The 16,251-nt window shown below is 39.9% G+C and overlaps 1 protein-coding gene across 1 annotated transcript in view; it reads left to right on the top strand.

Annotated features, from left to right (window-relative positions):
* Window positions 1-1,733: 1,733 nt before the first annotated feature.
* Window positions 1,734-16,251, top strand: part of LOC146312123 (testican-2) — a 30,522-nt gene continuing 16,004 nt past the window's right edge. The window contains exon 1 of the mRNA XM_084741368.1: window positions 1,734-1,869. Coding sequence (XP_084597494.1) covers window positions 1,842-1,869 — 28 coding nt within the window. The 5' untranslated portion in view covers window positions 1,734-1,841. The remainder of the gene's footprint in view (window positions 1,870-16,251) is intronic.

The following is a 16,251-nucleotide window of genomic DNA, read 5'->3' as shown; positions in this document are numbered from 1 at the left end:
GTTATTATGTCATTCTGTAGCTTCCCAGTAGTGTTCTCCATGTATTCAAATCCAAAAAAACAAATATTGGTCAAAGTATGTATGATTTAGCATCAAAATGCTATTTTCCCAAGACCCTCTAAAAACGTTTTCCATGTGACCTGGCGTAGGTTTTTGTATGAAAACACATATTAATGCATATTAAACCATCCTATAGGTTGACAGAGGCGAGGTGAGGGCATCAGTGCTTTAACCTGCATCGTCACCACTTTTTGCTAATGGCCAAATGGGAGTTTCCATTTAAAAAAACGGGATAATAACACAGATGGTGTTGCCCTTTAAAGAAAGCCTTGTGATACACATGTCTTTTCTAGTTATTATCTGACTCAGCCAGCCTGATCTCCTCAGGGCATTCACACTGAGCCTACAGGTCCTCAGAGGCAGAGTCACCTCTAGAACAAATCCTTAAGGGAAGGGAACAGGCGGGACCGTCTGGCCTGATGATCTTAGGCTGCTCACTGGCTCATATGAGGACAGCGGCGCTGAAATGTAGCTGCACGTCACACGCAGCAGTGCACTTAAAGGTTCATTTTATTAAATAAACAGGTAGTAAACAAGTTTAATATGGACACGTCTCCAAAGGTTGTTAAAGGAAGAGCTTCACAGAAGGAAATTAGAAAAACACACTACTTTTTAGTGTGTTGTTCCAAACTTTAAACTGAAACAAAGATAAAAAAAACACTTTATTGATCCTCAGAAGGAGAAACTGGGTGTTAGAGCAACAGAAAACAAAGAAGTTAAGGGAAAAAGGACACAGATGCATTAAAGAAAAAATACAACTGCAACATAAATCAAAGACAGATACAAATAAATAAATAAATATATTGGTTTAGTTAACCAAGGTTAACCAACGTATTGTGTTATCCTGACAGATTTTTTTTTTCCAGCCACCATCTAAAGTCATTTAAGATATTTTGTAAAGTATAATTGAATGTCATCAGCAAAAGAGCAACTTTTCCGTTACTTGAAGGTTAACATTTCTAATTAAATGAACAGGTAATAAACAGGCTTAATGTGATCTCATCTCCGTTTGTTAACTAGCTAGCTGCACAAGTTGGATTTATTAAGAAGGAAATCAGACAGACTTTTTAGTATGTTGCTCCAAACTTAACTGAAACAAAGATAAGAAAACACTTTACTGAACCTCAGGAGGAGAAATTACAGCAGCACAATTGGAGAAAACACAGAGATAGAAGACAGAAAAGGACAAAGCAGCATTAAAGCAAAAAGTAGAACTCCAACTTTATCAAAGGCAGATACAAGTAAGTAAAGAAAATTCATATATTGGTGAAGTTATGGAGGGTTAGCCTAAGTCAGTTAAGATTTTTTGAAAAGTTTAATTGAATGTCATCAGCAAAAGTGCAAAGTTTTACAGTGCATTTCTGTATAGTCTTTAATTTACCATTTATTTTAATTTAAGGACTGAAATAAAGATAAATCAATCAACTGAACAAACAGAATATGTGGTGAATAAAAATGGCCACAGAATTTGATTAAACCTTGGATTAAAAGTAATTTTTGCTCTCTTGCTAATTCTTGAAACCCATCTATTCAACATAAGAGCTGAATGTATTTGCATTGCTAAAACCATACTCACATTTGAACAGCCATTCGTAGCATGTGGCAAAGTTTCTGTATCATTTTGCATGTCTTGTTATCTTCGTTCATTATTTATTATGCACTTCTGAATTTTCATTAAGCATGAGTGCAAGAGCATGCTTCCTCCGTTGTGTTACTTAACATGAATTATTAAACCCATTAATGCAAATATATTTTGTTTCCAGGATGACTACATTAAAAACATGGAGGAGAACGTGGGGTCTGATGAAAGTAAGTCTAAAAAACCGACTTTATCTTTATTCTGTGGACATTTGCGGGTGGCTGTGTGGTTTCATTTTAAGTTTATTGTGTTTTCCACTCACAGCCTGCAGAGGCGGTTTGCAAAGACTTTCAATATTTAAATGACTTTACTTAAATGGCTAGTTCCACTGTAAAGAAAAAAGCCTGCTGTATTTCAGATTCTACCAGCATAATCAATGCTAAGTGCTGTCTGCCTTTATACATCTGCTCCAGACAATGAAATAGTGTGGCGCACATTATCGAAGTGCTGGCTTCTCTTAATTGCAGCAGTTGTCTGAGGTCATCCAGCGAGAGGGGAGCGCTGGTCCGGGGTGTCAGAGCTTGCGGAGGGTGAGAACGCAGTTGTGATTCAGGGAAAGGAGAGGCTGAGCCTTCACTCGGATCCATTAGTTTGAAAAGCCTGCTATAATTGCCTTTGTTGCTGAGGGCTCAACTCAGAACTCCCACCAGGCTCCATTTACCTCCATGGGGTCTGTTTCTTGTTGGAAAAAAAAAAAAATCTCACTTTTAGAAAATCAGCTGTGGAGGAGGACTGGAGACTATGTGAAAGTGGTGAGCATTTCTGTGTTATTTTAGTCAAATGCTCTTTTTGTATTCAACAGACATGAAAAATGATATCAGAGAGTGCATACCTCTGCAAACGTTTCATAATCTTCTCAATTTTGTCATTATAAATGATCAGGGTACCGAAATCATAAATCATAGTATTGACCCAAACAGTTTCTAATCTGAAGGGCAGCTGTGACCGAGGAGGTAAAGTTAGTTGTATACAGACAACAGATTCCCGACCTCCGCCTGTCTACATGTCAAAGTGTCCTTGGGCAAGACACTGAATCCCAGCTTGCTCACCAGCCACCAGGGATGCACAAGCCAGTGCATTCCCAGTTGTCATTTGTGGGAGCAACTGAAAGAACAAGAGCATACTTCCCAAAATGCTTATTGTCTAAAACCTGACTGTAATTACTAAAGGTAAAATGTGCAGGATTGCTTATAAATGCACAAATCAAATTTGACCTCCTCCTCCCCACTTCAACAAACGAGAGAGTTACGTTTGTTTTGTTTTCGTGTGCATCTCTTTTTGCAGCTCTCACAGAAAGAGAACAGAAGAAAGAGACGGTGACAGCGATGTGATCGTTGGTCACTTATTTTTTAAAGAATCCTGACCTCATAACCTGTGCACTGTGTTGGCTGGGGGCTACACACCACTGCCAAACAGGCTGAAGCCAAGAAACGTTTGAAGTCAAGCAAAATATGTGAAAATAAGAAAATACAGGCGGAGGGCAGGTTCTCTGCGGATACAGACACCACCACACACCTCTAGCAGGTCATAAATGAGATTTAGAGGGATTATTTTTAGGCAAATGCAAAAAGCACCCAGATGTCAGGAGCCAATTAAGCTATTTGCACCTGGGGTGGAATAAGTAATGTGGCTATTTCAACTTGCATGGCAGAGACAAAATGGGATCTTTTCCTAAACCTAACCAAGTAGGTTTTGTTTCTTAAACCTCACTAAATGACAAAAACACTTTGCACAGGAATTAGACCCTTGTCTCCTGGGTGAAAGTCCCTCACTCTTCAGAGCTAAACTCCAGGAAATAGACACTCTGTTTAATTATTATCTTTGGTAATATTTAAGAAGATACCTTTTTTATAGAGAGGATATGCTGTATGTACTGTATGTATGTAACATTTATAAGCTACTTCCATTTCTGATTATCAGTTTTAATTTAATTTTTCTCACCTCACAATTTAACCTTGTAGCATTTTATTAGTCAACAAAAATGCAGTTTGAATTGGACTTCTGATGTTCTTATAAATTATTTTTTTTAAGACTATTAAGTATAGCTTTAAGTCATACCATGCAGGATTTCCTTAAAAAACAGTGTATAGATTCATATGTTTATTTGCACCTGTGTGAGAGTAGTCACATGGCAGCTATTCACTGGGGGTCGAGTCCTGTATGAAACAATTTGTTGTTACCTTTTTCCACAGTTGTTCATCACCATTTGTTCAAACTCCTTGGTTAGGTTTAGCAATAGATCACGGTTTCTCTTTGCCGTGCAAGTGTAAATAGCCCCGTTGGTTATTCCACTCCAGATGCAAATAGCATTGTTGGCTACTGACACTTGGGTGTCAATTGCATCTGCCTTAATTCAGTTGAGTAAACAGGAAAATCAGAAAATGAAAAAACTAATCATATTTTAGATTTAAATATTTGGTGAAACAGTTTAGAAACCAGATTGTGCAGCATCATGTGTGCTGATATATCATGTTGCTAAGAATCACCTGTGTTGCCGAGATAGGGTTAAGCATTTCCAAGTAACTCCATAGTACATCGTTGGTTTGCCTGCAGCTCAGACCTGTGCTTGTTTCAACAGAGGAATCACACTGAACCAGAGAAGTGGTTTATCTGAACTGTGGGTTAAACTAGTCAAACGCTAAACCTTTTACGGTCGATGTAATGAAGTGGAGTATGAATCATTTCGCAGGTCAGGTTATGAGATCTACTATTCATACATGTTGTAGCCAATTGAGCGGACCCTCGGGGGTTAGCGGTGTGTTCCTGCTGCGAGGTGAGCGTGGGAGGTCGAGCGTAGCGCCACACCCACACCGCCTCGGTTAAAAAAGACACTGAATGCTCACATCAAAGGAGAGAGATGTGAGAAGAAGCAGCTCCAGACGTTCTTCCAGTCATCTGTTCTCACAACACGGGGAATAACTAATGTAGTCTCAAGAAAACGCCTCGCTTGCTGTAGTGTGGGCGATGTTCATTTGAATACCATTGATTTCATCGCCGTCCCGGCTCCCACTGGGACTAATTCTGCAGACCTAATTGATCGGGGTCCTCTTCATTGCAAATTCAACAAGACAAGCAGAAACTCCCGACACGGTGTACCTGCAAGCCCCGCATAGAACAAAAGACCTAAAAAGGAGACTTCACACACCTCTGGAGCTGTTTTTAAGTGAGCTGATAGAGACATCAGCTCGGCTCTGCAGGGTCCACTCTGTGTTTGAAGGCCATTTCAAAACAATAAGGTCCCTGCTGCTCTGACTGCCATATCTGACCTTGACATCCTTTATTTTAGCCGTTAAATGAAACTTCTTTTGTGCCTGGAGAAAAACCACACTAATTGGATAAAAGAAAAAAAAAAAAAAAGCGATTATGCTTCCATTTGTACAACAACTTCAGGAAATTATTCAGACATAAAAAGAATTAGAGGTGAACTTGTGTTGCATCCTCTCTAATTATAAGTAAATAATTTTATAGTTCCATCGGAGTTAAATAAAAGCTGCGGGCGGCTTCAACACAGCGACCGCCAATTAAAGCTAAGGGTATAAAAGAGTCTTCTAGGATGACAGTAATTGCAAATCCAGTTGAAACTAATTTACTTAAAGCTGTCAAATGGGCTCATCTCTCTCATGCTTTTAATATTTATCAGAGCTAAATCTCCTCGGTATCAGACGAGTGCGACTATCTCTTGGCAGCCCAATAACACGTCTTTTTTGTCCACGAGCTCTAAAGTACTTTATTAAACGCTCGGTCTGACAATCTGAATGTAAAACAAATGGTTGATGAGGACCTTGGATGGAGTGTCCCGTCTACACTCTGAGAAATAAAGGTGCTAATTAGAACCAGAAAGGGTTCTTGGGCTTGTCCCTGCAGGAGAACCCTTTTTGGTTCCTGGTAGAGCTCTTGAAAGGTACCACTTGGAACCCTTTTAGATAGTTCTGCCTAGAACCCAACATAAATGGTTATGCATGGAACCATCTGTGAAAGGTTTCACCCTGTGAGAGGTGTCACAGAGAACTCTTCTATGGTGCAGTGGTTCCTCCAAAACCTTTCCACCTTTTAAAGGTGCTAACAAGAACCTATGAAGTGATTCCACTGAGAAACCTTTTATATTCTAATTGGTTTACCTGGAACCCACCCAGGGCTTCTACCAAGAACCCACTCATATTCCAAGGATTTTACCTAGAACCCACCTAGGAGGTTCTCCTGAGAAGCCATTTATGTTCCAAGGGTTTTATGTAGAACCCACACAGAGACGTCAACATTGAACATTTTACATTCCAATGATTTTATCAAGAACCCAGCCAGGGGGCTCTGCCAAGAACCCCTTTATATTCCACGAGTTTTACGTAGAATCCACACAGAGGCTCCTACTGAGAACCCTTTTATATTTCAAGGGTTTTACCCAGAACCCACTCAGGGGCTTCTATGGAAAACATTTTTATGTTTCGAGAGTTTTATGTAGATACCAATCAGGGGTTCTACTAAGAACCTGTTTATATTCTAGGGGTTTTATCTAGAACCCACACAGTTCTTCTGAGAACCCTTTTATATTTAAAGGATTTTATCTAGAATCCAGCCAGGGCGTTCTACCAAGAACCATTTTATATTCCAAGGGTTTTGCCTAGTACCTGCCCAGGGGCTTCTCCAGAGAACCTTTTTATATTCTAAGGGTTTTACCATAAACCCACACTGGAGGTTCTTCTGAGAAGCCTTTCACATTTCAACGGTTTTATCAAGGACCAGTCCAGGGGGTTCTTCCTAGGGTTTTACCTAGAACCCATCCTGGGGTTCTACTGAGAATCTGTTTATATTCCAAGGGTTTTGCAGAGAACTCACTTTATCTATTATGGTATTTCCAAAAGCTTTCAAGGGGATTCTTTGTGTGAAAAAGGTTCTTAATAGAACCCTTAGTCTTACAAAGAGCCCTTGACAAACCCTTTCTTTAAAAAAGGGTTCTTCAGAAGAAAATGGTTCTGGGAAGAACCCTTTTGGAACCCTTATTACTGTAAGCGTAAGTGCGGGGCTTCATGCTCAGTAAGATGTGAGCACAGACAGCAGGGTGGAACAGGCGCCTGATCGTGGATGAGAAAGCAGTCGTGTTCTGTTCTGTTTTTTGATCGCGGTGTAATAATAATAATAATCTCAGAGAGATTGGTCAGAGGCTCAGCGCAGCCCCGTCGCCTTTGTTGACATGATTACAGGAGGATTTAAAGCCCATAATGTTCCTCACACACACCGGCCCCTGCGCTGAATTCTCAATGCAGCACGATGTAAACAGCCAGCCAGGAGAGCAGGCGAGGTGGCAAACACACTTGATCTTTAATGCAAATGAAATCTTGTGTTTGGATTTCATCTTCAGCATGTAGGAGTTGTATAAGAATACTGTGTGAGGCTGAGGAGCGTGTTTGGTTTTAAGCTGTTGCTCGGAGGCAGACTTGAAGGAGCTCATAAATACTGAACATGGGAGCGATGAGAGAGAGAGCTGCTGTACATCTGAAACTATACTGACAACGCCGAGCTGTGTTTCTATGGGAACATACAGCGAAACACTGATGTGTGTCATCGTGATTAAAAAATATCAGATTCAGTGAAAGGTTAGGCCATAAACTAATTAACATGATTATTTACAGTGAGTATTTCTGTCGCTGATGCAAATCCAAACGAACAACAAGCAGATTTATTTAGTTTCGTGGATTCCTTTAAGAAGGAGCTATTAGTGTAAGACGTGTCTCACATTAAAGCTGCTAAGATCAATACTTTTATATTAACAAACAATCAAATGACCATGTGTAAGAAGTCGCTTAGAAGAATTATCACCAGACTCTACAGTTCATTAGATTTTCAGGCCTGCAACTCAGTGTTAAATTTGACAAGAATTTTAAATTTAGTTTCAGTCAATTGTAGCTGGTTTAAAGTCACATTTTATTCTTTTGTTCTTGTTTTGTTTTAGTCCAGATTTCATCAGTGGAAGTCTCAGTTTCATGATACTGAAAATGATGTAAAAAGCCTTGAACTGTGTTTAGCCATTTAGGCTGAGAATGTGTTACTGTCACATTCAGTCATATCATATAAAAATGGACGTTTAAGTCACTGATGTGTCATTATTGGTTATCAGACACCGATAATAATTGACAAAGCAGACTTTGTATATATTGCTGATGACTTCTGCTATATTTGATGTAATTTTTCACTCAGTTAAACTCCAATTTCATACATCAGCAGTTATGAAAATATGTAAACTGCATCGTCGAGGCAGACATGCATTATCTGGGACGCATCACGTTTATTCACGCTACATGGAATTACACTAAATGTTTACCAAATTAGTAAATGTCTGCTAAGGTGTCGCTGTATTTTAAGAGTACCTGTTTGCTATAATGTGCCCTGAATACACACAGAACCTGAGCTAACATTACATTTTGTTCTAAAAGAAAATAAACATGCAGTGTATGCCGAATCGATAAACTTGCAGAACTGATATTTACGTAGGCAGACACTGCAGGATGGTGTGTTTTTAGATGTCTTTTCAAATTGGTTGTGTTTTCTCTGCACATCTTGAGACCACAGGGCGTTCCATCTTCAATAGGAATAATACATTCGGTCTTTCTTTTCATTTTGAATATAATAGAAAGGTTTCCACGGCAGGTCGTCTCTCTTCTTTTTTACCACCTGACAGGCCACCGGTGGTGAGGCACACATCATTTTTAGAGGTCAGCTGCCAGCAGCTATGGTTTCCTTCAGCTTTTTAAGATTTATTAGGGCTCGACATGGCTGATCACTGTGATCTGACTCACTGCCAGTTGTCCGCCTGAACAGAGCCAATTATTTCGCCTCGTCTTCACTCATCTGGGCAAAATGAACATCTTCACTTTTGTTGTCAATATTTTTTCTCCCTGATGTCATTCTCACAATTTAGTCATGAAATAAAAGGAAGCAAAGACTTACTGTCAAAATTGTGCAAAATATTCACCACGTGGCCAGAAGCTCAACCCCAAATGAATGCTAACTATTAATGCTAATCTGCTGGATAGATAGTAGACCTAAATAAACATCTATTTGCCAAGTTTGGCAAATAGATGCCCCCACCCCCTTTTTTGTGTTTGACCAGGTGTTTCCTTCTGGTTAGAGGTGTTGCCCCGTCCAGCTTTGGATTTCGCATTACAAATATTGCAGCGAGAGTCGCCTGTGTCTTGTTTTAAAAGTGTAACCAACCCCTCCATGACTTGAACAAGCTGCCGGGGTGACGTTGCTCTCTCTCTCACCCACATATGCTCTCAGGTACCAACATTTGCCACCGATTGATTTGATGTAAATCAGTGCCTGTTGCCTAAAAGTACAAGGTCAGTACTAAATGTAGATGACGTGTGCACGTACGGTGGCATCAATACGGCAAAACTTGATGACCTTGCTTCTATAGGTGGAGCTGCAGAAATTTAAATAGCTATACCTCAGTGGTCATGAGTCTGATTAATTTTGCACAATTCATCCAAAGAGATAATATTCATAGAGAGGATATTCTGCAAAAATCAAGGCTGCCATAAGCCAATTAGCATGTTTATCATATTTCTGTTCATCCTGAGGCAAAGCCATGATATTCGTGGACCAAAATTACATGCATGGAATATAATTGAGTATATTACATCCAGATTCAAGTTCTCATTTTCTATCATTAAGCTAACACATAAAGAGGATTGTAGAGCCTTGGTACCTGTGTGTGCTCTCTGAGGTTTTGCTGGTTTTATTTGATTCTTTGTCATATATTGAGTGTGTGCAGTGCACGGCTCACTGCACAGTCTGTGGCTGTGCTCTCTGGGCGGGTGGACAGCAGGTACAGGGACAGCTCGCTGTCCTAAAAATAATAAAACAGCACAGAAGAAAGTGGGAATAGTGTAAGGTATATTACACCAGTAAAACCCATACGGTTTGGTTCCCTGTCCCCATAAAAGTTTATGGTCCATGACTGGAAGTTTTCTGTTAACGAAAATGCAATGCTAAACCTCACGCTCTGATGGGACCCACCAACAAAATACACGACAGTGACTGTAAGATAAACCAGAAGAAAGCCTGCGTGTGAGTGATGATCCATCGAGGCGTACGGAAAATATGACACGTCTTTACTTTCTTTATTGTAAAGAATTAGTCAAAATGATATATATGGTGACAGTTCAGGGTGATTTTGTGTCTTAAATCAAAAGAGAAATAACAGACAAATGTACCATCCGCTGTGCAGTCTGGATATTCTTCAGGCGCTGGGGTTAAATCATAACCGAGCAGAATACCTGCTGGAACAGATGATGTGAATAAAAGTCAAGTGGTCACAAAATATTTTATATGGAACGACTTTAAGGTTTCATTCAGCACTGCCAGAATCCAGCTATCTGTCTTTAAGCTTCTCAGCTAAGTGTGAAAGCTACATCTGTATATTTATGAGTTTCTTCGTCCCTGAGAAGTGGAATTTAAATAAATGTAAATGTAATTCAATTATGATAATACTAGTTCTATGTCACTGATGCTTATTTCTTTAATATTTGACTATTTATTAGTTGTTGCCTTTGATATGGGTCAAACATTTCTGGAGCTGTTTGCTTAATTTTATTCAAAAAATAGAGCTGAAGTCCTGCTCCACGTTGGTGTTAGCATCTGTTTTATGAACCTCCATTGCTGGAGGTATTTTTATACATATTGTGCAGAGTTTCTTCAGTCTGTACGTCTGTGAAGGTGAAATTTTCTACTCATTGTCAATACTTCTGCACTTGCTAGTAAATTTTGGGTACAAAGGTATCATGTTTTGGCCTTTTAAACAAACTAATATGCAGTGTCAGTTCATTTACTCAAGTATTATAACATATTGCACATTAATGAATCAATAGTTAAGTAAGGGTTGATATGTATTGAGCTGGTCATTATGTCAAAATAACCCTGACAGGGTGACCTGTGACCCTGCTACACATTATCCTGTTTACTACACAGCTAATTACTAAAATAAAAAACAATTATTTTACACAACATATTTATTTAAAAATGATTTTATTGCATCTGCCAAGTCTTCCAGAATCTATGAGCAGAACTCAAGTCTGCTATTCAAAGAAATAGCAGCCTGTAGAAAGTCAGAATTGACCAGTCAGAAGCGAGTTTTCACCAAAGCTCTGCAATAAAAAGTAATAATCTAGTATATGTCATTCTGAAATGGGCCATTCTGCATAATGAGCACTTTTACTTTTAGTACCTCAGGTATATTTTGATGCTAATACTTTTGTATGTTAACTTCAGTATTTTTTTTTTTTTTGCCTTCTGTACCTTTATTTATAGGAGAGCTAAACGTAGGACAGGAAAGGGAGAGAAAATGTGAGTGGATGACGTGCAGCAAAGGGCTGCAGGCTACAATCGAACCCACAGCTGCTGCAGCAGTCAGCTTCACTACATGGGGCACACGATCTACCAACTGTGGATTTTGAGGGCACAACTTTAACAATAGAGAATTTTTACTCCACCACTGCTAATATCTAACAAAACCTTAATGCAGCGATAAAGTGTTATCGTAATGATTGAATAGAAATGCTGAATCTGTATCCAAGTATGCAGATTAATGGACCATCATGTGATAAACTTAATAGTTTTATTCATGCAGGTGCAGAACTTCAGCAGAAAATTGTGGAAATGTTAAAACACATTAATTGCATCAGTCTAATAATCCTGCATTGACGATGTGCTTTTTTTTTTGTTTTCTCCACGCGGTGCAGCAGTGATGTAGTGAGGTACCATGTGGTATCACATCCATGACTACACCCAACTGTGACTCATATCTTTCAATCCATAGATGCCCATGCAGCAATTTCCCCCTCTTCATTGGAGAAATTCCAGGATCTGCACCAAAAATGAATAATTCTTCCTTGGATCATGACCTAACTTTTAACCAACCTGAAGTGAACTCAGCCCCGTGTCTGAACCTCAAAATGTTCAAAATCAAAATGTTATATACGTTTTTTTTACCTGTTATCTAGCTGCTGGTTGAATCTTCAAAGGTTTCTTGATCCCACAGATATCTTCTGTCTGCCCTGAATGATAAAATGTTTGCTTGGGGCAAAACCAACTTTTAAATCCAATATTTCCACCACGCCACAGTAGCTGCTGTGCTCCGCTCTTCTTCTCTGGTGAGAGGTTAGGTGAGGAGTTTCAGAGCTTATATAACATGGGAGGCAATTAAACCTGGTGGTTTATTAAAAAAAAAAAAAGAATAATAGAATAACATTGGGTGAGAGAGGACAAACTTTTCGAAGTTTTGATGCATAAATTGCATGAAGAGTGAGGGGCTGAAGCAAACTCATTCCACCAAACACAAACCAATTTAAAAGTTTAAATAAGGAACAGTATGCGGTGGCATCTAGCAGTGAGCTTGCAGGTTGCATCTCTCCCTCACCTTCCAGGCTTACAGGAGAACAAAAGGCCACATTGAGAGCCAGTGTTTGTTTTTTTTGTTTTTTTTTTCTGTTCTGGGCTGGAAACACGGAAGAAGACCTGCTCCCTCTGTAGATATAAACAGCTCATGCTATGTAAAAACACAAGAATTCTTATTTTCAGGTGATTATACACTAATGAAACCAGACTTATGAATATTATATTCCACTCCTGACATATTCTGCCAATAAATCCCTTAAATCTTTCACCCTGGACTTTTAAAAGCATTAAATGTCATCTGTGATAGCTCAGAGAGGATAAAGGATATCAAAAAGCTGATTAAACATAAAGTTATGACTCATAATTTTTTAATGATGTTGATATGATAAGGTATGACATAGCCACCTATGACTTCACAGAGGACTGGGCTTGTTGTGTATGTACAAATAATTTTTTTTTGCCATGTTCATGTCAATGATTTGTTAGATTATTTTTGCATAAGTTTTGGAAATGCTCAGAAAATATTTCCAATTTCTTTCCAGTCGCAGTCGATCCAATGATTAGACCTTTACCTGAGGATATCATAGAACACTTTCTGAAGGAATCACAGTGTACAGCGCACTGAAGGAACTTCCTCTACTGGATCTAGGAACATTTGGTGGAACTCACTGCATTTTCCATGACATTATCTTACCGATTTGTTTTTGGTTCTTAGTGCTTCGACACATCAACATGGAGTCACAGAAGAAAGCGTGCAACAGCTGGACCGACGACAAAGTCCTGGACTAGAGACTCACGAACGACTCTTTGGATTCTGTATTAATACCCCCATCAATCTATACAGTTTACTGAATATTATAGATCCAAGATAAAACTGACAGACAGACAGTTGAAATTACAAATCTGTTTGCTACTTCAGCGCCACAGACAGCTCCATGGATTCATCAATGCACAGCACAGTTCAGCTTCTGATATATCAGAGCGATGGTCGTGGCCATGGATGTTACCTTTAAGGAACCTCAGTCAGATGAAGGATCAATGAGTCAGGCGGACAAGACTAACATTAACATCCAACTAAATAACCCCTCTGCCACTGCACTCTCTCTGCTACTAGGAGACAGAGAGGAAGGTTGGCAGGTTTTCAAGGAGGATGGATTTTGGTCATTTTCCCAAAAACGAGGATGGCTTCTCCTCCAATTCCCCCTCAAATCAGTTTCTGTATCGCATCATTGTTACAGATTGTAAAGCCCCCTGCGCCAATTTCTGATTTGTGATCAAATTTGACTTGATTGTTGTTGTACAGACACACACAAAAAAGTTTGTATAAAAATATTACTGTGGCTAATGTGCCAAATCCTTATGGGTGAAAACACAGACAGCAACAGGCTGAACGAAAAGTAGTTCCAGGGACTAAAAGTTAGTGGTACTTTGGGTAGCAACACAATTATGTATTGTACTGAGGTCAGAAATGGGTGCATGGTATCACAGAAGCTTGTTTAACTATGAAATCTGACCTAACTGTTTGATTCCACTGGGCATGGCTGCGTCACATTGTGGCGACGCTGCAGCCCCCAGGGCTGATTGGAGCCTTTCAAGACAATGCTTGTGATTCCATCAAAAGCGCAGCAGCGTGTCTCAGAAATGGCCCTCCGCTCTACCCTGCATAGAATACAGTACGTGCAGTCTCTTTTTGATGGATGCTGCGTGAAGCTGCACAGAGCAGATCAAAGTCAGGAAGTCAGACACAGGAACAGACAGACAATACAGTTAATTTTCAAATTAAAAGATTGTAAAAACAGACAGAAAAGAAAGGAAAGAAGAACAAAATCTGAGTAAGTCAACAGAATTAGGCATGCACTTCTCAAACGCTGCTGTACAGAGGATGGATCAAAACCATGTTGCAGACAAACAAACAGGACCAAACACATAACCTCATAACAAAAATACACAGTGGAACAAAGGTTAGCAGATGACAAGCTAGCTTGGAAGTGGTGCAAGTCTTCAGCTCTTTGTGAACTCCAGTCGCCAGCATAGTCTCGTACCTGGTTTTAAAGAACAGAAACACTACAGGCACACCGCCTCCTACCAGTATTTTTGGATTCCCTCAGAGTTGTCATGTCATCCATAAAAGTCCACTGTTCCCTCATACCTCCCTGCTGTAGCAGCAGAGTATCACCTCGTCTCTGGATTTGCAGGGATCTGGCTGGCAGCCACCTCGTCTGTTGACCGTGTTGACTACAAAGCAGCTGCTCAAAGCTGACTCAGGATTTCACAGCTTAAATTTCTCTTGCCGGCCGCCGCTTGCCACTCACTCTTAAATTTATCTGCGCCTGTGAGTTTTTCCGAGGCCTCTCTCTCTCTCCGGCAGGGCGGTAAATGGACTGGGACAATGTGACATGCAGTTTCGGATGGCATTGACCACGGGGCTGAGGAAGGTGGAGGACGCGGTGCTATTTCCATCTCAGTCTATCAGTGGAAAAGAGGCTGGCATTGAACAGTTCAACTCTCCAAAGATGGAGAGAGATGCAGCGGAGGGAGGGTGGGGATGCAAGACAGAAGGGGAACGTGGGAGACAAAGATGGAGTGTGTGTGTTTGTGTGTGTGAGAGAGAAAAGGCAAGACGGGGAGAGACAGTGATAAGTTGACATGGGGGAAGTGAGATGTGACAAGCAGAGAGAAAGAGATGCTCAATCAGTGCTGTCAGGTTTTCTCGCAATCAGAGACAGCCGTCGGAGACTGCAGGCAGTACTATTGACGATGGGCTGCCGCGCTAATGACAGCTAGGCGTCCATGTTTTCAGCTGTGCTGACTATAAAATCAATGGGCTCATTTGTGCACACTGCGAGAATATTTTTCATTACACATTTCATGATTTTTATTGCGTACGCTCGTGTAAAAGATAGTTTTGTGTGGATGGAAGATAATTTTAAACGATGTAAATATACAGAATTTGATTATACAGCAGATAAAATAGCTGCTTTCTTCTGTTTTTTACTCGCCATCAATCTGTGGAACACATGCTCCCTGTCAAAAAACAGCCGCAAGCTCTGAATCTTTCTCCTGCACTCTTAGAAATAAAAATACTAACTAGAACCATAAAGGGTTATTCAGTTTTAGAGAACCCCTTTTTGTGTCTGGTAAAACCTTTAATGACAGTTCCACCTGGAATACTTTCAGGGGGTTCTAGCTAGAATCTAATGTAAAGGGTTATACATAGAAACATCTGTGAAAGGTTCCACACAGAACCTCCTATGAGAGAACACCCCTTTGTGGTGCAGTAGTTTCACCTAGAACCCTATCTGGGGGTTCTATCCAGAACCTCTCCACCTTTTAAGGGTGCCAACAAGTACCTATCCAAGTGTTTTATGCAGAACCCACCTAGGTTTTTCTACTGAGATTTTTTATATTTTTATATTTATATTCCAATGTTTCATCTTGAATCCATCCAGGGGGTTCTAAAAATAGACTTTTTGCAAGGGTTTCACGTATAATCCTTTTGTTTTCTGAGGGTTCTACGAAGAAACATATTGTGTTCTGCAGATTTGGCAAGGGGCTCTACCTAGAACCCAACATAAAGAGTTATACCTAGAAACATCTGTGAAAGGTTCCTCCCAAAATCCCCTATTACAGGCTACACAGAGAACCCTTCTATGCAGTAATGGCTCCACCCAGAACCCCCTGTTGTGGTTCTATCCAGAACTTTTCCACCTTTTAAGGGTGCTAGTGAGAATCCATCTGACTTCCAGTGGTTTTATCTGGAGCCCACCCAAGGGGATCTAAAAATAGACTTTTTATACAGGTTTCAACTACGAATAATCCTATTGTCTTCTGAGGGTTCTATGGAGAACCATATTGTATTCTACAGATGAGGCCAAAACTCAAACACACATGTAAACTGAATTGATTAAAGGGTTTCATCTACATTTAAAAATGCCACTTGAAAAATGGGTAAACATTAGATTTTTTGAGTTTGAGAATATTTTAACACCCACGCCTTAAACAACATCCTGGAAGAACTCTTTTTTCCAAAAGGGTTCTTTGAATTTAAAAGGTTCTTAATGGAACCCTTAGAAGCTTTGACAGACCCTTCGTGAACCTCCACAGCCTTAAGAGTGTGGAGGTGACAGAAATAGAGAATTAAAGCTGAACACTGCAGCAGTGAG

The sequence above is a fragment of the Lutjanus erythropterus genome, chromosome 17 (genome assembly GCF_056507025.1).
Source record: "Lutjanus erythropterus isolate fLutEry1 chromosome 17, fLutEry1.hap2, whole genome shotgun sequence".
NCBI classification, from domain to species: Eukaryota; Metazoa; Chordata; class Actinopteri; order Lutjaniformes; family Lutjanidae; genus Lutjanus; species Lutjanus erythropterus.
The sequence above is the reverse complement of the archived record's forward strand: the minus strand, read 5'-3'. Positions and strand labels throughout refer to the sequence as shown.